The 24,253-nt window shown below is 36.3% G+C and overlaps 1 protein-coding gene across 4 annotated transcripts in view; it reads right to left on the minus strand.

Moving 5' to 3' along the window:
- The window catches only part of SLC10A7 (solute carrier family 10 member 7), a 190,906-nt gene that overhangs the window by 123,966 nt on the left and 42,687 nt on the right, over positions 1-24,253 (minus strand). For 2 of the 4 annotated variants that reach the window (XM_081136711.1, XM_081136713.1), the window contains one exon: positions 1,806-1,844. The exons of 1 other annotated variant lie outside the window; for it this stretch is intronic. In XM_081136711.1, the coding sequence (XP_080992837.1) occupies positions 1,806-1,844 (39 nt within the window). Of the gene's footprint in view, positions 1-1,805; positions 1,845-6,538; positions 6,582-24,253 lie in introns of those variants that run through there. One more of the 4 variants, XM_081136714.1, reaches the window with a different exon arrangement.

Genomic DNA, 24,253 nt, shown 5'->3' on the forward strand with positions numbered 1-24,253 from the left:
TTACACTGCATTTCTTTATCTATGTGTCATCTTCACAACATAGTGGGACCCATGTCATATTTCTTTGCACTCACTACAGCTACTAGAAAACTACCTCTGTGTGGCAGAAAACATCAATAAGTACTTTTGGTTGATTAATTAAATTAAGGTAAGATAGAAGGTGAAGAGAAGGAAAAGAGCAGGAGACTAAGGAGTGAGAATGCACAAATTCTTAGAAGTGAGAAAGCATAATAAAATCCTGAAGATTCCCCAGGACAAGTTTGACTTCACTGGACCTTATCAAATAATTGGGCCTGTAGGACAAATATCATGACCTGTTCCTTGTTTATGATATACAGTCAGTGCAAAGCTTAAACTATACCTACTAAGCTTGTTTGCCAAATAAAGGACAGTGTATTTTGCTTTAGTTACTCAGACAATTGCCTCAACCTCATTTTCTTAATTACCTTAGACATCTGAAAGAGTAAGAGATCCAGCTTAGGAAACCATGCTTCCATGGTGAATGTACATGATTCCAAACCATATGATGAAAATTGGCTTCCAGCAAGATCATATTTAACACATTATTCTGTCAATGTGACAACATATAGAAAATACTTGCACACATGCAATAATGACTTAAAATATTATTGAGTCATTTTAAAAATAAGTAGTTCAAGAAATCATTTTCATTAAAGAGATGCTTTTACCTCTCTTCTAAACCCAAAAATAATACAGCTACAGGAATAACATTACTGCTTCTTTAAAAAATATATATATTCTAAACATATATTTTGCAGAAGCTACATAAGTAAAAGCTCTGTAACACTGAAACATTAACATTTGTATAGAAGTATGTAGAATTAACACTAGGTCACATGTTTAAAAGCTTTCACTACATTTAAGTACATAAAATAATAAGTGACATCAGGAACATTTTATACAGAAGCAATTGATATCTTGCCTGGACTCATGAACCAGTTTATGCCCCACCGATTCTAGTCTCAATTATTTGTACTACATATCTGCTAATAAGTTATGTACCTAAAAACACAGTATTCTAATTTATTTTTGTGAATTTAGCAAAGTTTTAGGGAGGGTATAAATAAAAATATTCAGTTAACAGAAAACTCAGCTTCTTTCTCATTCTTTCATAACAAACCAAGTCTCTGTTATATCATCTATTTAAAAAATAATGATAAAAAATGCTAAAATAGTATTGTCCTTATAATTATATTGGTTCTACTTATGAAAGCTGAACTACTTTTAATCTTTTAACATAGAATGTATAGTTTGCCTGTCAAAAATATTGCATTTTATTGCAAGTTAGTCATTAGTTATTTCCTCATCTCAAATTTTTTTCACATAGATTTCTCAGAAGAAACCAAGACAGTAGCTTCTTTGACAATGAAACATACAAAATAAATGACATGTCAACAAGTAAATTAGCATTCCCTTTCTGACCAGCTGGGTCATGGTTCCTTTTCAAAATCCTCAGTCCCATGATACAAAATAATAATAATCTAAAAGACCTCATTAAATGATCAATATATTGACATAACCTCTATAAGGAGACATATAATGTTTTAATTGATTCCATGAATCCATTAAATGGAATATTAAACCCAAAACTCCAATTATATTGTAAGACAAAATTTTCTTTCTTTATTAACTAATTTTCTACAGGTTACAAATAATGGAGCATAAAAGGTTTGAAAACTTTTTACTTAACCAAACAGTAAAAGAAGTCAAATTTCACTACATGTTTCATACAAACAATATCACAACAAGAGTTATAATAGACAAGTTAAATCATGTTTACTTACCAAAAAACTTCCAAAGGCTGAATTAAATATTGCTGCTGCCTATAAAGAAAATAAATGGGGGGGAAAACTGGCTGAAGGTGAATAGGAAAAGAAAAAGCAGAGATGATCATTGTCCCATCTCCCCCACTATTCAAAATCTTACAACACTGACTCTATAAAGCAGTTAGTCACTGCTTATAAAAATTGCCAGTGGCCTATAGTTTACTAAGATAGATGAGCTGCAGGTTAGGAATTCATAAATAATGGGTCTCAAAGCAAGCAGAAAAGGCTTGCATGAGATGCTCTGAACCTATATGACAGTACCAAAAGAATCACCACCAATAGTAAATTGAAACCTTGTTGTTATTGATTTTGCTACTAAAGTTAAAACAATCAGAGGGTGATTTATTCATAAAAAATTTCATATTACTGGAAAGAGGAAAACCAGAATTGTTAAGAAAACATTAAGTGCTCTTTATCAGGAAGCCTAAGTCCTAGGAACTATACCCAACAAAGTGAGATCTGTGGCTTCCATATAACACACACCAAAATTATGAACAACGTTTTAAGACCATGAAAGTCTTGCGATTCCATGAATTCTAAGGTAGAGACAAACAGGAAAAACCTCTATTGGGTATTCGAAATTCAAAGAAGAAATATTTGGCTTTGCTTACCTAAGTATCCAGGGAATACATAGTAGATGTAACACAGGCTTAACTTTAAAGCAATCACTGTATCCCATGAAGCTACACCTGAATTTTAAAAGCTTCTCACAATATTCAAAAAGGATAGGAACTTGTATAACATCCAATTTGATGAAAGAAAGGAGAAAGAAAAATAATAATAAAAGGCAAAAGGAGGGGCAGAGAAACCTATTGACATCTCCTGTAGATCCAGAGCAGAATTATATTAATCATCATGGACATTAGCAGCCACATCATAGCAAAAAGACGATATCAGTTTAGCAAGTTTGAACAAAGTCCAAAGCCACGAGCTGAGAGCTGTAGCTAAGAGCCTTCTGCTCCGGGGAGGAAGCAATGCGAGTGCATGGGCAATGAGATCCTTGGCTCCAGAGAGCTTAGCTCTCCTGTTCAAGTTCATAATTAATTCAAAGCTTTGATAATTTCATTAGATTTCTCCTTTGCTGGCCCCATCAATAAAAGATGGCACTGGACCACACCTCCTCTGTGGCATAAACACAGGCAAAGGCGCAGACCTGGGAAACCTCTGCTTCCTGACAGGGGTAACGGCATATGGTGTTCCATGTTGTGCAGGGAGCAGTGGAAAAAACAAATATTCAGCTAAACAAAGCATTGCAGGTGGCAACTGTAAACCAGAGCAACATAAACGTACCTTCCTAGAATTCTGTTATGGATGATTCAGGAAAAAAGTTTTATGTGGGAGAGGGGGATAAGTAAAACAGTATAAATAAATGAGCTGTGGTGAGATCAACAGGGACACTGCCTTCCTTTCTACAAACTATTTTAGACTTAAAATGTATTGATCTCTATTTTTAGTAAAGGAATGAGGTCTTCCCTTTTGAGCTCCTCTCTTCAAATCTGCTGCTTTCCAGTGCCTTTCACTAACCTTATACTAGATAACTGATGATTTTGCCCAGCATTAAAAACAAGCAAACAAAAACCATGGATGGTTAGAAGTAAAAAGGCTCTGAAGTCAAGTAAAATAAATATCCATTACTACTCAAACCACCATACTCACATTTCATCCAGTTCTCTTTTTAAACCCAAACACAAGAAATACATTTCATACAACTGGCCATGTTCCTGCATTTTATAAGGTGACAGTGACGAGATAGCTTAGGTACCCAAAGATGCTGCAGGCCCACTTATTCCTAGTTGCTTTTCTGAGGTGGTGGATCTGAACTCACTCACCCACACTGTCACTCGGCGCTCCCATGCAGTGAGTTCGGGCAGTCACTGGTGAAAAGCTAATAGTTGGCTCGATCCTGCATTTGTAGCATATGAAGCATGATGATAAATATTCAGAGAGGATTTAATTGATATACAAGGGACATGGATATCTTTTGACTTAGTGAGGAATTCCCAGCTCCTTAGCAAGATATACATAAAGAGCTCTCCGTCTGAAGAGATATTTCATTTCCTGCTTCAAATTTTATGTTCTGACAACACCAAACACTTGTGATTCCCCAAGCTCGTCATGCTGCTTCTTACCCCTCTCTTCCCCAGCCGGGAGTGCCCTCCTTCCTTCCTCTACCACTGATCTTCAAAACTCAACTTGGGCATTGTCCTTCCAAGAAGATTTCAATCGCCTCCTCTGACACACACACACATCTAAACCTGTAGGTGGACTCAGTGTCCCACACCTGCTGCCACAACATCCCGAGTACAACTCTGCCACACTATTGAAATGACCTACCTACATGCCTCCCTGCCCCACTAAGACTGAAGTCTTCTAAGGAAGAAATGTGTTGAAGCTCATCCATAGCTCCTGTGCGTTTGCTATGGATTGCAGAAATGTTCAGCCTACCTCTCCTACTAAGTTACTCCATGTGTCTGGCAGAATCCAAGGCCTGGAAGACACAGAAGGCTGGACCTAACCAAGCTACAAACAAGCAACAGCAATGACAGATTTACACGTCAGTCTCCCACCCAATATAAGCATCTCTTTGATATCTTGTTTTACCTCCTGTGACCTCCCTATTATGATATAGTTACATAAATATGCTTATCATAATGTTTTAAAATTTACCACTGCTATAAAGTAATAGAGTTAAATAAAATCTAGAATTACCAAGGAATACTCTGCAGCCATTAAAAAGAGGGTGATGTGCCTATACTGATATGAAAGCATGCTGATATTTAAAGAAAAAAACAAGTTTCAAAACAGTGTGTATAATTCCTTCAATATGTTTTTTCCCACACCACCATGCAATTCTCAGACACCAGCTGGGTATACTACAATTAAATCCAATTTGGCCACTATCTACCTGAAACTAGTGTCAGATCCCACAGGTTAAGGGCTCAGTCCCACAAGGCTGCCCCCCACTTTGGATGTCAATCAGATTCCAAGTTGTCACCTATGCTTCTGGCCCACTGGCTCTATATCAAAAGTTCCCACAACCCCATCCTTGACTTTGATTAATTTGTGAGAGAGACTCAAACCAGTTTCCTTACTAGAATATTTCTTTTTTTTAAAAAAAAAATATCTTTATTGATTTCAGAGAGAGGAAAGGAGAGGGAGAGAGAGAGATAGAAACATCAATGATGAGAGAGTCATTGATTGGCTGCAGCCCACAACCTGGGCATGTGCCCTGACCGGGAATCGAACCCCGGTTGCCTGGATCCTAGGTCGACGCTCAACCACTGAGCCACGCCCAGCCGGGCTAGAATACTTCTTTATTATAAAGAGATATAACTCAGGAATAGATCACAGGGCAAGGCATGGGAAAGGGCACAGAGCTCTCAGCTACTCCATGTGTTCACCAACCAGGAAGCTCTTGGAACCCTTCCTTCTGGGGTTTTCTGGAGGCTTCAGACTTGGTTGATGAAATCATTGGCCATTGGTGACTGAACTCAATCTCCAGCCCTCTCTCCTCCCCAGAGGTCTGGGAGTCAAAGGAAAAGTTTCAAACCTCTAATCACTGGTTAGTTCCCCTTGCAAACAGTCCTTTCCTTAGGTTAGCTAGGGGCTGTCCCCAAATCACCTAATTAGGGTAACAACAGATACCTTAGCTGGCTTTCTTCCCTTAGGGCATTCCAAGGGTTTTAGGAGCTCAGTGCCAGTAACTGAGATGAAGGACAAATATATATTTCTTATTATAAATCACAACATCACATTCCCATTGTGTAAATATTTACAGACACATATACATATACACAGGTATGCATAAGATCACAAAAACTCCTAACTGTGGTTACATTTGTTGAATAGGATTGGGTGAGGGTCCTTTGTATTTTTCATTTTGTTCTCTGCCTGTACTGTTTGACTTTTGTTTTTAACATGTTACTTTTCTATATTTTACAAGGGTTATCTGGCCAGGGAAATGTTCAGCCATTTATTGTATGCATTTTGAATTCTTTTTTGTTAAAATGTAATAAATACCTCATTTGAGGTTACAATCCTACTTTGCACATTAGAGGTATCTCTTGCTGGCTGGCTGCCTGACAAGCTGGGGTTGCACAGCCCCTGGCACCTCACTGTGCTGGGGGTGAAAGGCCACAGGATAAACTGAGTGCTCTTCCAGGAGTGTCTCTAGTACATAAATATTTGATTTTGAAAATAAACCACAAATCCACTATTATTTTTGTATTAAAACAAACATGGCTATAGAGAATACAAACCTTATGAAGTGACACTAAAGACGAGCCACCAAAGACAATTTGTTGTGAAGGTAGAACCCTTCAGGTTATACGAGTGGACTCTTAGGATGAAATTCCGCTCCTCTGCTACTAGAAGCCACACCTGAGACAGTTCACTGATTTTTAAATACAGCATTTCATTGATCCCTTTCGCTAGAAACAATTTAATTATCCATTACCCACAAAGAATGCTCCATTCTATGAGAATGTTCCATTACAGCAAGAATTCTGTGTAATTTGGAGAAGATTATACACTCAGTGCCTAGAAGAGCACCTGGCTTGTAGTAGAACCTCAATAAACATTACTGAATGAAAATGAGTGAATAAATGAATGAATACTTCTTGCGCTATCTGAATGCCCTCCACGGTAATGTTTTCTTAATGAACTCATGAAATCTACCTGCAAAGGGTTTACCTTGGTATAATCACATCTGATGGATAATTAGATCAACGCTAACTGAAAAAAAAAAAAAAGTTCATATTGAGGTGATTTTTTTAATACTGTGTAGATTGGCTTCTTTTATATTACACATTTTTAGATAATATATTGCTTTTAGTACCAGCCCGATTTTACCCAATATATGGTTTCATTATATATTATACAGCTTGTCTTTATTAAATTATGTTGAAAAATTGAGCAAGTTCAATGATGAATTAATTTCTTCATAACCTATTTGAAAATATTTGAAATAAAAAGGTAAATTTAAAAAAGAAACCTAAAAACAATAGGGACAGAGAGTCCTCTGGCTCATAAAAGCAAGCTTTCCCATTGCTGGATGCTTTTAAACATGTGGCATTCTACCTTCCAGTAAGCCCCAGACCCTCACCTTCCTTACTGCCCATGTGCAAGCTCTGGGGCTCCATAAATATGAAATCCCCTTTCTAAATGACTGCATTTCAAATATGTGAACATGGCTGGGTCCTGCCCACGTCTTCTCATAACACTCCATCCAAAATGCAGAATGCTGGTCTAACACCCTTTTTTCCTTCTCTCATCAGTGCGCTGAATAAAATGAAAAACAAAATCCATCATCTATAGTGAGTGAGAGTAACCTATTGTGAGTTAATTTATGAAACTTCTAGTTTCCACAGTTGTATGTTCTGCTTCCCAGTCAATGTACAAAGAAGTGTGTACCAAACTGTTAAAATGGGATGCTTATGGTTGTTTCCGAATTTCTGACAATGCTCCAAGCTGAGAATGCGTGGCAAGTATCTATTCTAAGGTAAGACATATATCCATGCGGTACTTATAAAGAGACATGAAAACTAGGCCAGGACCATTTCGCATGCAGGCTAAATGATAACAAACTAGGAATGCTAGAGGAGGGCGATAAAGGGAAATGGCCCGGACTAGAGGGTGCTTTGACTCTTTCCTCCTTGCTGAAGGGAAAAAGCTGACCTGCCCACCACACCTCCCAAGCTGGGAATGGGGACAATATATTCAGAAGTACTAACAGTGGGGACAGGAGACGTTGCCAGAAAGCAAGAATGGCATTGCTGTCCCTGCTGGATGTTTACTGAGGGCAAAAGTACTTGCTAGGCTGCCATAGGAGGAGAGGAAACTGAGAGTTCCGGGAACATCATGGTGTGTGCCCTAGGATTGGAGTGGGGGGTATGTGTAAGTGAACCAGAGACAGGTACTGGCTTCAGGTGGGAGGCTGCCTAGACCAGAACCCAATGGTGGGGCAAGGAGAGGGTAAGCAACTGAGCCAAGTGTACTTCAATTCTGCAATGGGGTCAGGTTCTGTCAATTCCACATGGGCCAAGTAGATGCCTCAGAGGACCGCCAGCTAACTTGATTCATCTTGAGAGACCCCAAATAGCAGCCTTTCAGGGAGAAGAGACTCGAGCACTAAGAGGCTGAAGGGACATGCTTTAGGCAAAGGGTGGAGGTGTACTTTAAGGAACTCCCTCCCCCAACCTGTCCAGCAAAAAGAGATAGCATGTGGACGCCTGCTATGACAGAGGGCACCGAGAGCAGATGACAACAACACCAATTAGAAAAGACTGTCCCACTGTCTCTAATGCACCTGTCCTACTCTTGCCCTGACTCTAAAGAGACCAGGAGTAGGGAGGGTAGGAAGGTAAAAGGATGGTAGGACAGACCATGCCCTCTTCCCTCTGGTCCTGCTTACCCTGTTTTATATTTTTGTCATATGTGCATATATTTATTTATTTTTTTAAAAAGTACAATTTTCTGTGTTTAAAAAAAAATGGGTTAGGCTTAGGATAGGAAACAAGAAAATTTGGAGTTTTAAACTAGGCTGGCCCTGATTATTTAATACCAAAAACTAATCCTCATTACTAAATATGACTATGTTTGTAACTAAGTGACTAGAAAACCATGAGATCTGCCCAAGATGCTGTCAAAGGAGAGGGGAGGCGTGGGGAACAGGGGTACGTGAGATGTCCTTTCATGTAGTATATGATCCTCAAATTCACACCACTCAATAAAGAGATTATAATAGCAACATGACATTTTAAATGCATAATTGAGCTAAAACAAGACAAAACAAAATCAAGGTACTAAACATAGAGAAGTTAGTCAAAACCAGAGAGGTAAAGCACGTGAGTGAATGCTGCACCCTCCCGGGAATCCTGACTAGTGCCCACAGAGCAATAAGCAGCACAGGCTTTGTCCTGCAAAGGGTGAGACTTGGAAATGAGACCTGCAGCAGGTGGAGCAGAACTCGGGAAGGACTGACTGCTCCTTGACAGAAAAGCAACTAACAGCTCCACTCACAAAGTCAAAAAAGTAACACAAGGTCTGCACCAAGGGTGGGCATGGGCTCAAGTTACACTACCCAAGTGATTCAAGAACCCCAAATTCACGATTAATTCAAAGAATAGTTAAGACAAAACGGATCAAAGACCAGTGGAACTCCTGAAGCCCAGAAAGAGGCAGATGCAAAACATCTCTGAGGTCACTTTGATAATCCAGACCAAAGTGGATTCCCAGATAAAACAAACCCCACTGGCAGGAGTTTACAATAAAACATCACAGTCAGTGAGAGGAAGCTGTATATAACAACAGCACTCCAAAGCAGGTAGGAAAGGAGAAGAAACTGAGTCTTTCACACTATACCAAAGAAGAAAATACAAGATAAACTAAAGACCTAGATTTGGAAGGCAAAACTTTAAAACTTTTAGAAGAAATTATGACAGACTATCTTTATGCCTTCAGAAAAGGAAACAAAATTTTAAAAGACAGACACAAAAAGGGCACATGCAAAAGGAAAAGCTAGGGTTGTCATGCAATGAAGTTCTGGCCAATGAGATATAAACTGGTATCCGCTTGATGGAGATGGGGAGGGCTGGGGTGGGGGTAGGGAGGTTAGTTTCTGGCCCTGCCTTTCTTCCCTTCTTCCTGCCTAGAGCAGTGAAACCTATCTTGTGACCAGAAGCGAAAGACCAAAAGAAATGCAGAGACAGCCTCTAATAGAGCCACAGAACAAATGCCAGCACCCCTACCCACAGGCATCTTAGTAAATGAGAAAAATAAGTCACTGCTTGTTGATGCTACTTTCAGTCTCATTTTCTATTCTTTGAAGCCTAACTGATACAATCATGTTCCTAAACAAGGGAGAAAATAATAAAGGACTAATCAGGCAGGTTAGAGAAATCATAAGTGCTTCCTCTAGGAAGGCACACTGAGCTTTATTTAGCACTCCTTCTTGCCCCATTGCATATGGCATAACACAAAATGTAAGTAAAATAAAACTGACTGTTGGTGAAGACTGTTGGAGGCCAGCTGCATTGTCTTACCCTGGGAAGATTCAACTATGGGAATTTATATCACTTCAGCCTCTGATTCACAAGAACTGGCCTTAATATTTATTTCCTTTCTAAGCATAGGTTCGGCTTGAGAAAAACAAAGAGAGACCATAAAGACATCAAAGATTGAATTCTAATCCTTGAGTTTCCATTAAATATGGAAACACAAAATATTTTATTTTTACTTGTCAGGTATTTTGCAAAGTGCCACAGAGGGGCAACATTTCTTTTAAAGAAATTAGGAAAAAGTCTATTCTGTTTATTTTAAAAGCTAATTATAATGGATTTCTGATAAGCATCTTAGTAGTTGGGACATTTTAATATTGACTATTTAATTACCACTATTTTCACCTTATAAATCTCTTAACAAGTAAAATTTGAGTTAAATATTTCTCTATTACATTTAAGTACCACTGAACCATAATACAGAAGTAAATATATGGGGCATCAATTAAAATGCAAATTTATATACCATGCTCAACATTAAAGGGGCACTCTACATTTGATTCCATTATTTTGTTACTGTATTTTTTAAGCAGCAATGGCCAAAAATTAAACTATTGTTTTGACATTAGTGTTGAATATTTCTTCTCAACAAATAAATCTAAACGAGGACTATAGCACTGCTACAAGGCATTCTCCAATTTAAAGAAAGATTAATTTTAGAACATGTACCATTAAAATTCACCATTTTAATGACCCCTTTAACTCCTTGTTTTAAAAGCATTACAGAAATGAACAGAAGTTCATATATTTGCAAGTTAAGAGTAAATGAAATCCAGCTGCTTTTCTGAGAGTAAGCTACATTTCTTGCCTATTTCTAAAGGTCCATTTCTTGATACCAATGGAAAAAATTATTTAATATCCTTAATCTTGAAGTGAAGGGGGGATGGCTATGCTTTTTTATAACTATTCATCTCAATTCAGGCAAGGAAAAAATATATTCGAGTTACTGTTTCTGGGTGCTAAATTGAATCAGGTGTCTTCTCCTCTTAAGAAAATTAAGTTGCTTTTGTGCAAGAGCGTTTTAATGAGAACAGAGCCTGCCGACAGTGATAAATGGGAATGACACCAGAGAGAGCATGTAAGCAGGACAATATGTGCATGTAACAGTCTTACAGCCTATTTTTCACTGACTATTCTGAATGACTTCGCTGTTTCTTAAGGGGCCTATTAATCTCAAATTTAGTTATTACACAACGTTTATTTGAACATATATTCTGCCGATGATGACAGTTAATAAAGGAAATCTTTCACAAGCTGTATTTTTACATATTGTTCCAACTACAGCTCCCAGTCATTTGATGGTATTGATGGAATAGCCTACATTGTGCTGAGGCTTTTTTTTAAAGGCACATATATTCAGATTCCTTTCTAAGCATATGGGGACTCTTAAATAACTGTTAAAATGCATACAAAAAAATCCTACTATGAAATGGTAAACGTAATAGGACATCTTAACTACTCAACAAAAATTGTTTAGTGTGAAAACTGACCCTTCTAAGACAAACCAGATAGCCTTTAACACTTTTAAAGCTTTGTGCATGACATTCAATACTTCTTGCATACCAAGCTACATGTTTGCAATATGCATGGAGCAGAGGAGGGAAGCCCAAACCAATTTTCCTGAGGTGCAGAAAGAATCAAGTAACAACGGCTGCTTTGACTTTCTCCTTGGTGTGCTTTTTAAAAAAAATAAAACACCATGTACTTAAAATAGTGGTGATCATATATTTCTTATTCTGGTAGCATACTTAAAGGCTCACAAGAATTATTTTCACATTTTCCTAAAAAGATATTTATCAACTCAAATAACTTCATCAATTCAGATTGTGGCTCTTGTTCCAGGAGAAATTTGTTACTTTAAATACAACTGGTTCATAATAGGAAAACCTATTAGCAAGAAATATTTATAGTGGTTCAAGATTTTTAAATCTGCCTCATAATCGAGATGAATACAGACTTAAGCACTTTCAATTTCATTCCCATGAAATCTCAGTCTTCAAAGGTATTCAATTTCAATGAAATCAGAATTTTCAAGTGGGAAGAGCCCTTAGATACTGTGACAAGCCCTTTATAAATGAAGAAACAGAACTCTAGAGAGATGAAGGATTTTTCCCAAGGTCATATTGGCTAGTGGCAAAGCCAGAAAGAACTCATCTCTAGACATTCCCCGCACCCTCCCTATTATACCCACACTGCCTATTTCACATTTTAGTCTTAACAGACATTTGTAGATATACAATACACAAAGGGCATATACAAAACACTAACCATGGTTATGCTGGGGTATGAGAGTACAGAGAATTTTTCCTGTGTGCTTTTCCCTTATTTTCAAGGTTTTTGTACTCATTGTATGTTTATTAGGGGGCAAAGCATACAATGTTATATGTTAAGTACACCTAACATTTTAGGGGTTCTCTCTTTAATCTTTAGGGAAACCTTGAACAATGCTGTGCACATATTAGGTGCTCAATCAATGTCTGACTAAAAACTGAATGAAGTTGAAGAATCTACCTAAATAGTCTTACTTGTTATATTAATACCGAATATTCAGAGGAACACACTGTGAGTGTGGATGAAATTCAGAATATCAATTATTAAAGTGAATATACATATTATTTATTTGTGGTTTATTAAGCACTTAAATATCTATGATGTAGCTAAATGAAACTTACTTAAAATATTACATACTACTTGACATTAGATCTTTTTTAAAATGCTAATTTCTCAATTATTCCTGAAGTTTCATTGTTTTCAGTTTTTTGGGTTTCCTACCTCCTGTCAAAAAGGAATAAAATAAATAGTCCTTTAATTATTCGTTCATTCAACACAAATTTATTAAACAATTTATTAAGCTAAGCACTGAGAATACAAAAATAAATACCATAGACTAGTGCTCACAGTATAGGGCTAGGAGACAGACATCATAATGGCTATACAAGATCAATGGGATCAAACTGTTATGGCAACACAGAAATTAACTACTAAAATTTCCTTTAAAATGGCCTTTTTCAGTACCTCCTAGTGATATACAACAAGCACTTCTCTGATCAATTAATGGAAGCTCTATTTAAATGCCAACACATGAACTAAGCTCTCAGCACACCAACAGAGAAACTGGTCACGAATTCCCCTAACACCTTGTTTAAAAGAGCATCCACAAAACCTAAGTGACAACCTATGTCAAACCATCTCATGTTTCTTGCAAATTTTAGATTCCAGCTACCTAACTCTGTTGTTTCTGCTCTTTTCCATCCATTAGGACTAGGAATCTCAGAGCTTCTTAAGAGGGCAATGGATCAATCCCTCAGCAATAACTCTTTCATCAGCTTTTCATTAGCAATAAAATAGCTTTCCTACCATCTTCTGGGAAATAACTTAGCACAGATTCTGCAGAATCTTACCACAGAACTGCAATGAACTGCAGATCATCTAATCAAGGCACTTTTCCTCAAAAAGGACTACACTGAAATGACCAAGAAAGAGAACCAACCTACACTATTCTTCATGATTTCAGGATCAGAGACTATACAATCTCTTTTAGAATTCTAGACTTAAAGTTTATATTTTACATTTCATTTTTCACTAGCAAGTCTTTTCCTTTTCTGAATTAACTTTTCATTGAAATCATCTTTTTATGTTCAGTCCCCTCAGAATATTAAAAAAGCCGTGTTATTGCTGTTACAAGTAGTATGCTGATAAATGTTTAACAACTGGCTCTCAGCGTGAGAAGAGAACACCAATTTGTAATATTTGCTGGGTTTTGTGCTGTAAATACTCCCACCATGGCCAATTTTAAGTTGCAAACATGAACACTAAGATTGGAAGAGATTGCATAATTCCACAATATAGGTGCACAGGAAGGAAATTAAATAAAAATATGGACAGAAACCAATGAAATCAAACCAGAAAGACAACAGAGATCAATGAATCAAAAGCTGGTTCTTTGCGGGGGGAGGAATCAATAAAACTGATACACCTTTAGAACAGGGAGTGGTAAACTTTTTCTGTAAAAGGTCGCTGTTCCATTTCAACACAACTGGTCTGACGCCAACTGAATACATTGCAATACAATTCTGACACTAAGCACCTGGAGTTGGCACACATCCCAGAAGTTCAAGGCTCAGTCCTCCACAAAACTGCTCTCACTTCAGACAACAGGTGCACTTCAGGAGTCCCTAGGCCACCAACACTTCACCAACTGGTTATGAATTTGGGGGTTCCCATGACCCCCTCTGGTTCAATAATTCAACAGAACAGTTCACTAAACTCACTGAAAATGCTATCCTTACCTCTAGAGTTGTATTACAGGGATACACACAAAGTGGGGTTTGGGAGCATCCATGCCCTGTCCCTGTGAAGTCACTCTCCCAGCACATCAATGTTCACTAACTGGGAAGTGTCATTGAGATTCAGGGTCCAGAGTTTTTATTGAGGTTTCATTATGTAGGTACAATTGATTAAATCACTGACCATGTGGCTGAACTCAACATCCAGCCCTGTCTCCCTAGAGGCTGAGGGACTGCAAGTTCCAACCCTCTGACCACATGCCTGGTCTTTCTAGTGACTAGCTGCCATACTGAAGTGATCAAGACCATCAACAAAGACAGGCTTATCAGTCAGGAAACTCCAAGGGTTTTTGAAGCTCTGTACCAAAAAACTGGGACAGAAACTACACATATTTTTTATTATATTACAGCAACATAGTAAATATTTTAGGCTTTTTAGCCCTTCTAGTCTTTAGTCCATATGGTCACAAATTCTTAACTCTGCTGTTGTAGCACAAAAGCAGCCATAGATACTGTATAAACTAATGCGTGTGGTTGTGCTCTAATAAAACTTTATCTATGGATACTAAAATTTGATTTTCATTTAATTTTTGCACATCATGAAATTTTATTCTTTTGATTTTTTTTCTAACCATTAGAAAAATGTATACACCATTCTTAAGTCACTTACTACATAAATACATGCAGCAAGCTAGATGTAGCCTGCAAGCCATAGTCTGCACATCTCGGTTCTGGGAGAAAGGCAGGAGTAGAAATGACCAATATCAGGAATGAAAGATGCAACATCCTGAGATCCTTCAGATGTTTAAAGAATGAGAATATTGTGAATAAAATTATGCCCTCAAATCTGGCAATTTAGATAAAATAAATTCTTTCAGACACTAGCAAAGCCCTTTCAAGAAGAAATAGCCTAAATAGCTCATTATATACTAAAGTCATGAAAGTGGTTGAACATTTTCCCACAAAGAAATTGCCAGGACCAGACAGATGGCTTCACTAGTGAATGTTCTACCAAACATTTAAAGAAGAAGTAATTTTAATTCTGTAGAAACTCAGTCATAAAATACAAGAAAAGGGAAAATTTACCAAATCATTTTATGAAAACAGCATTAGCCTGAAATCAAAACCCAAACAAAATATCATAATAAAGCTGCAGAACAATAATCCTCATGTACATAGACAGACACAAAACTCTTTCCAAATGTTGAGCTAATAGAACCCAATAATATACAAAGAAAGTAAATCATGGCCAAGTGGGTTTATGTCAGGAATGCAAAGTTGGTTTAAGATTTGAAGATCAATCAAAATTCTACATGGTGACAAAAGGAGACTAGACTTTGGATGGTGAACACACATGCAATATACAGATCATGAAACCTATATAATTGTATTAATCAATGTCACCCTAATAAATTCAATAAAAAATTTTAAAAAGACACTAAAGATTTAAACAGACACTTCACTAAATAAGAGAGATGGATGGCAAATCAACATTATTAGTTATTAGAGAAATGCATTAAAATCATAATGACATACAACTCTACACCTAGTAGAAGGGCTAAAACTTTAAAAGGAACTGTTAGCTCAGTGCTGGTGAGGATGTGGGCCAAATAGAACTTCCATATGTTATGGAATGGATCCAAAATGACACAGTCACTGTGGAAAAATAGTTGAGCAGTTTCCTTTTAAAGTTACACATGGACTTACTACATGGCCCAGGCACTCCAACACTGAGAATTTACCCAAGAGACATATATTAATATGTTCCCCAAAAGACTTATAGTCAAATGTTCACAGCAGCTTTATTTGTACCAGCCCAAACTGGAAACTACTCAAATGTTCATCAACTGCTGAATGGAAAAAAACACATTATAATACATCCATACTATGGAATACTAGTCAGAAATAAAAAGGAGTGAACTACTGACACATGCAACAATATGGATAAATCTCAACAGCATTATGCTAAGCAGATGCAGCCAGACACAAAAGGCTACGTACTGTTTGATTCCATTGATAAAATATCCTGGGAAAGGAAACATACACAGACAGGTTCAGATCACTGGCTGTCAGGAATGGCAGGTAGGGGGGAGAAAAGAGGCACAAAAGAATTTTTGAAATTACAGCAATGTTCTATATTTTGATTGTGGTGGTGTTCATACACTTTATATATTTTTCAAAACTAATCGAACTATATACTTTAAAGGGTGAATTTTACTGTCTGTAAATTATACACCCATAAACCTGACTTTTTAAATGTATAAAATTTTAAAAGTAAACAAAAAGTAGAAAAATATAACTATGTGACATTATGGTTTAGATTTTTCATATTTACTTGTTTTGATGTTCACACAGAAAATGTCAATAAATAAATATTGGTAAGTCTTTACTTGATAAAAACATAAATTAATCAAAACTACAGTTGCTATTACTACTTATTACCTATGAAAGCTTAAGATTCAGAGCTCTTTTCAAGTAATTATTTCAACAGTAACATAATGTGGATACTTGAGACTCTATGGCCTTACGTGACATTCAAAAAAGATAAACTCCTTTTACACTTACTTAACGATGATAAGATTTCATGTCAAATAACGATTTTAATTTAAAATCATCACAGAGGCACCTGTGAAATACTAGAAAAGCACTGATAATAAAGTCAGGAGACCTGGTTTCAAAGCAACTTGGTCACATACTCAGCTGTGAAAACTCTTAAAATCTCAGTTTCTTCATTTTTTCAGGGAATAACAAAATCCACTTCATAACATTTTTGTTATGATTAAAAGAGATGGCAAATATAAAATCCCTGGGTATTCTACAAAGATATAAAGTACCGCATTAAGTAAGACCCAGCAAGCCTTCATTATACAGTCAACCCTTGAACAATGTGGGTTTGAACTATGCAGGTCAACTTACAGTGGATTATTTTTCAATAAATACTGTTAATGTATTTTCTCTTCCTTGTGATGCTTTACTGTAAGAACACAGTATATAATACATATAACATACAAAATATGTGTTAATTGACTGTTTGTGATAAAGTAAGACTTGCAGTCAGCAGTAGTATATCAGTAGTTAAGTTTTTGGGGAGCCAATAGTTATACATGGGTTTTCAACTGCATGGTGGAGTGTAGAGGGGGAGGTCAGTGCCCCTAACACCCACATTGTTCAAGGGTCAAATGTACAACTATTCATTCTCCAAGTCCCTGAAGAACTTAGGTTGTACATGGAAACAAGAGATGTCATAGCAAAAGATTCACTAATGAACTGATTATTTCTAAAATGATTCCAAGAAAACATTTTCCCTTCCCACATTCACATCCAAACTATTTCACAATAATATCTATCTCTGTACTTCAGCTTTGGTTGGTTTTCTCTCACAGACTATACAGTTAGATACCAGATAATACATCACAAATAAAATGCAAATAAGTTGCTAAATATAATTTACGTCCTACAGAAGATGCAGGATTTCACTGAGTCAATGAAATCAGAACAAAGACAATGACAAGTAAGAAAAAAAAACTGACAAGGTAGGTGCTTGAAAGGAAATTAATCAGAATATATTTTTAAACGAGAGTATGGGTAAAAATTGATGATGCCCAAATTCTTTTTGCAAATTTGTATCTTTATGATTGTTTTGCAAAAATAAATAGGTAGGAGAATTGTGACATCATATCATCATACAATATTCTTGGGAAAACTACAATGATACCTCCCTCCAAAACAACAATTGATTCTTTCTTCATTCACACCAAGAATTAGTGGATAGCTATAACATAACTGGAATTTTATTGACTAAGTTATAAAATAAGCTTATTTTCACAATTTAGTTTCACTTATTAAAATAAAAATTAATAATATTTTTCAGTAATTACTACTACATACTAATTCTCTTTTTGAAATTGATTGACTTTAAGCGAGCTTTCTCCTGTATTATTTACCATTATGTGGCTTTTATCCTTTCTTATTCTAGTTACTCAAATTTTTATAGGGGGCGAAATAGAGCAATTCTTTTTATTTCTTATAAAAGCAGAGCTGAGGTTTAAAAAATAGTTTCAATGTGTTACACTCAGCAGAATATAATTTAAATTTTCTACAAATAACAGAGTAATACAGGAAGAAATATTAGAGAACGTCTCCCCAGTTCCCGTTATTTTACAAATAACGACTGGACAGAAGCTCAGTGTGGGAAGTGACTTGCTCACGATCACACAGTTTCTGGCAGCAGCAGAGTCTGTATTACAAGGAAGAGCTCTCAAACACTCTTCCTTCTCTAGCCCATTAATCTTTACTGGACTCTGATATACTACATAAATAAGATATACTGGAGATCAAAAACACACGAAATGGAAATTGTATAGACACACTAAAATGTGAAACACTAGTCAGCAAGCAGTGAAGCACTAAATCGACTTCAAATTTTTATTAAGGTTATCCTTCTGTTAGTGATTGAAGGTATATTAGCTTAGAGGTCCATGCAATAGCTATAACACCACAACTAATGGACTGCCAAGAGATGATTTAATAAAGGGGCCCAGCTGAACAACAGTGTGTAAGTAACTCTGACAACCTGAGACTTTCTTCTGGTCAAACGTTTTATATCTGTAAGTGACTTTCTCTAAAAAATTACCTGAGAAGATACTCTCAGAAGGTTTCACTGTAATAACAGTAGCCCAAACACTCTTATATAAGTTCAGATTCTCTAAGATCTTCAGATGTGATTAAAAAAAAAAAAAAGCTTAAAAGTCTTGTTCCCAGATCCTTCTCCAGGCACCATTTATAACATGGTTAGAGATGTAGTTAAACAACACGCTCAGCAACTACAATGTGTATTTCTTTGGGTTGAAGTAAAATAAAGCAGTACAGCAACTTTGTAAATGTTTCCCTCTAGATTTTACTCTCATATGAGCAATAGAAATTGGGGATGGGGAGATGAAATTAAAATGTTTATTAAATGCCCATTTCTATAAAATATTATGTAGATTCCTCATCTTTATAACAGGGGCCAACCTAAACTGAAAAAACAGGAAGGAAACTACCAAATAAGCAAAGGTTTTTAAAAGTAATAATAATGTGTATGATTGATGAGAGTTCTTGGAAAAGGTCCTCATACACCCTTTATGACTTTGCTGGAAGTGTCGCAGTAAGCAGCAAAACCTTAAAAATGTCCATGCATACCCCTTCACCCACTAATTCCACTTTCAAAAACCTATTTAAGAAAATAATACAGATCTGAAAAAAGATTTAGCTAAAAGGATTTTCATCATAGCATTATTTTTTTAAGTTTATTTTTGTTGACAGTATTACACATGACCCCCATTTTCCCCCTCCCCCTGCTCCATCCAGTCCCCACCCCACCCCAGGCCTTCACCTCACTATTGTCTGTGTCCATGGGCTATGCATATATGCATGTAAATTCTTTGGTTAATCTCTTTCCATCCCTTCTCCCCTACCCTAGAGATCTGTTATTATGTTCCATGCACCCAAGCTTCTGGCCCTATTTTGTTCGTCAGTTTATTTTGTTCACTAGATTCCACATATAAGTGAGATCATGTGATACTTGTCTTTCTCTGACTGGCTTATTTCACTTAGCATAATAATCTCCAGGTCCATCCATGCTGTCACAAAGGGTAAGAGATCCTTGTTTACAGTCCCATAGTATTCTATTATGTGAATGTCCCACAGCTTTTTTATCTGCTCATCTACTGATGGGCACTTCGGCTGTTACCAAGTCTTGGCTATTGTAAATTGCACTGCTACAAGAATTCCAAAACACCAATCAGAAAGTAGATATGTGCTCCTATGTTTATGGCATTATTTTTTAATAGCCAACTCATCCAGGGCTGAAATAAATTACTGCACATCCATACATGAGAATAGTAAGCATTTTAAAAGAATGTTGTAGAACACTATGGAGACATGTTAATAATATATTGTTAAGTGGACAAATAGGAATATAAAACAGTATGCAATATATGACTTCATTTTATTAAACATACATTTATAGAATGAATATAGACTGGTTTGTATTAAAACTTATAAACTGCTTAAGAAAAAAGCAACAAACATATGTTTAGAGAAAAAGACCTTGAAGATACACATAAAATATCTCAAGTGTATCTCAACACAGTCATCATTTCTCCAACTCTGCCTTTCCAGTGGGATTACAGTATTTGTTTTGTTTCTTTGTTTCTATATTTTCTAGATTATTCACTAAAAGTACATACAGCTTTTGCAATAAGAAACCTAAGTTATTAAAAAATTTTAAACAGCACAAAAACATAAAATTTTATAGTCATTCTGGAATATTGCCCGTGACTAGGAGATAGACAGTAATCCTTCCCCTTGGTCAAAAATTATGTTTATGTGATAATGTGAACCTAACCCTCCCTCCCCCAAAAAAGTCATTTCATTAAGAATGACAATAATGTTATTAGAAAAAGAACCCATGACAGTCATTATCAAAGTAGTCATTTTGGGGACATTAAATCACAAACAAATAAAGACAATTATGTGGAATGATTTTAGGTTGCAAGCAAAATAGATGAGGTTTTAAATACTTAGAGCCACAGAGAATATCTTAGATAAAAACATAGTTTTTACTTCCTTTAAAACAGAGTTTATTATTTACTCATTTAAAAAAAATGTATTCCCTTAACTACTACTCACAATAGCACCGACAAAGCTGAAGGCTCTGTTTCACATGTAAAGTCAGATTCACGACTCTTTTTAAAAGGAAGCTCAATTTCTTATGAAGCAAAGACACAGCTTCCCACCTGGATTTCACATGAAATATTTCTACCTATAGAGTATTTCAAAAGGCTTTGAAATTTCTTTCTTTTTTTAAACTGTCTGTTTACGGAGCCCTGTATATAGGTAGCCAGTGTGTAACTAACATAACACATACTCGCGCTCACTCCCTCTCCCTCTCTCTCTTTCTAGAAGTGATTTGTGCATCACATTTATGGTATGACTCAGTCAAAATAAGTTTATGAAATATTTTCTTCTTCTGGACACATCTGAAAATAAAGAAATCACTTAAAAATAAAAATAATACCTTTGCCTTTAAAACTGTGGTTAGATCATCTTACAATGAATTGATTTAATACTTGTTCCTAAGAAAATTTAAGAATAAAATGTTATCATAGAAAAATACCACTTAAATGAGAATCGTCTATGTTCAAAGGGCTTATTACATTTAATTATTCATAAAACACCCCCTTCGCCAAAATACTGTACGGAAGATTGAAGCGTCAGGTAACAGTTGGGTGGAAGGCGGCAGTTGCCACTCCCTCCCCAGTCATCCTCTGCAGTTCCTAAAGATCTCAGTTGAACTGAAGTCTTCATTAGACACCAGGTGGGCTAACATGTACTGAAAGACTCCCTAAGAATATAAATGAGAAAGTCACTCCAACCAGCCCTCCTTTTTTAACCACAATTAGCTTAAATTCAAGATTCAAATTGTGAACATAGTTTTAAGATTTTTCAACATGTCCTTTAACCTGCTTCCTCCCCTTGTCTTCTGTATTTTCCTTATCTTTCTAAATCTAAAGTTAAAAGAGGTTTACTTTTTTTTAGAAAAAATATGGTTGCTTTTTACAAATGTATTCCCTTAACTACTCCTTACATCTACTTTCTAATCCCCAACTCACTTAATTAAATTCAGGGTGAATTTAAATTATAATTAACATCTTTTGAGGGATTACATGTTCTAATCACAGTTATGCAGTGAATATTTGAAACACATACATTTTGTTATATTATCTGAAATGCAAATTAGAGTCCAAAAAAGATGTTTAATAAAAATGTATAATACTGAAGACTTTATTATGGAACCTGAGGGACTAAAAATGAGATTAAAAAGAGTAAAAGCACTGATACAAGTACAAAAACAAATTGCTTCACCTCCAAAACCTATGGAAATGGCCCCACTTGGCTCCCATTTAACCTAGCTTCACCACAGTTTAAAACTGCCTTCCAAGAGCTTTCATTAATCAAACTGAATTTCATTTTTTTTCACCCTAGATCAGGAGCTCACAGGGTCTTAAATGAAAGATGATGCAAAAAATTCTGCAAGAGCAAGACACAAAACCTGTTCTCCTGACTCAGGAATATATAATGAAATGACTTAGCATCTTTTACTTTACTTTTCCTTCAAAATAGCATTTCATAAGCAGAAGAAAAAAGCTGATATTTACTATGCATCTTCTGTATGACAGACAATAAGTGCTATTTCACTTAATTCTCAAAATTACCCAATGAGGTATGTATTATTCTATTTAATACATGTGCAAAATAAGGCTCAGAGAAGTTCAGTGCTTGAGACAAATAAGTGAAATGAATCAGTGGTGAAATTGGGACTCTTAGACCCAGCCTCTTCTGGCAAAAGGACAATATCATAAATGTGAGACCTTAGGAGGGAAGTCCAGGCCAGAGACCTGCTTTCAATTGTCCATTCTCACTACAACCTTCTCAGACAGGCTGTTGGATTGCTGAGGCCCCAGAAGACTGTTGATATGCTTGGATGCTTGGATAGAACGCCCCAAGAAAGTTCATCCTTGGCCTCTCAGGGCTCTTTCTGCAAAATCCAAGCACTTGCTGAATTTCCGTCAGTGTTTCCGTCAGTGTCCAGCAGTTAGGTCAGGCTTTATCGTGAAGTAAAGATGTGATTTATTAATGTATTCCCAGTTTCCTTTTGAAAACTTTTTTATCTTCAGGGTCTTTTTGTGCACTTAAAAGGTTGTTAGCTCTGAGGTTAGGTTTATCTTTAAGGAAACTAATACAAATTCAAGCGCTGCCTTTTATTCCCTTCAACTGTCAGTTTCCTGTTAACCATTCATTATTCATACAACTTTGGCTGCCAAGTTTCACTAGTAGTTAGACTAGTTCTTACTTTTTCCTTTGAGATCATCAGTATGAGATTATACCAAGTTGCTAAGCTACTTAGCCAGTCAACCCTAAAAAATAGGGTTAAAAAAAAACAAACTTGTGCCCAGCCGGGCGTGGCTCAGCGGTTGAGCATCGCGACCTAGAATCCAGGCTTATTGGGGTTCCATTCCTAGTCAGGGCACAAGCCCGGGTTGCAGGCTGCAGCCGATCAATGACTCTCTCATCATTGATGTTTCTATCTCTCCCTCTCTCTCTCCTTTCCTCTCTCTGAAATCAATAAAGATATATTTAAAAAAAAACAAACAAAAAAAACACACAAACTTGTTAGCATGGTTTTTTTTCTCATTTATCTATTATGATCCACCCTCCTAGCTCTATGTGACATAATTATGCCTAACGCATTACAACCTCCAGCACAAAAATGATATGGACACAACCCAAAGATTGGAGGCAGACTGGTGGGAGAAGAGGGCTGTGTCAGTACGTAATTTACCACCTAAAACAGCCATATGCAGGCATGCACTAGAGGGTGCTAGACTTAATTTACCTAGACTTGAATCCAGCTCTACAGCTAAAGGACCTCCAAAAAGTTTAATTTAACCATTTCAAGCCTCTGTTTCCTCATATCAAAAGTGAGTATAATATTAGTATGTAGTTGTAAGCATTTTGTGAGAATTAAGAGAGACAGTTCATGTAAAGCATTTGCATAGTAAGTGCTTAATAAATAATTGGTCATTACTAACTATATCCTCATGAATACTATCATATTACTAAGTGGTGAGAACCATTAATCAAAGACTTGCCAAATTAGGAAACTGGAACTAGAAATAAAATTTCTGGTAAATTTGGAAAAATAGAGACAACTAAACATTTTAAGGTAGAAAGAAGAAGAGAGGCTAGCCAATAGGGTGAGGTAAGCCTTTCCAAAAATGCAAAGTTTATTTTTTACAATATAACTCACTGTGATTTTAGAATCATAACCTGTTATGTAGAATACCTTGTGAGACCTAGAAAAATATTCAACAACAAAATTTTTTTACCATCTTTTGGGGAAAAACAAAAAAGAAGTCCAGGGGGAGGGGAAGGGTGGGGAGGTGGAACGAACCTTTATGGAGGAGCAGGTCCTAAAAACTGTAATTAGGTTTGGGGTTTGGAATAAAATTATCATTAG

The sequence above is a fragment of the Miniopterus schreibersii genome, assembly GCF_964146895.1.
Source record: "Miniopterus schreibersii genome assembly, chromosome: 4".
In the NCBI taxonomy this organism is placed as follows: Eukaryota; Metazoa; Chordata; class Mammalia; order Chiroptera; family Miniopteridae; genus Miniopterus; species Miniopterus schreibersii.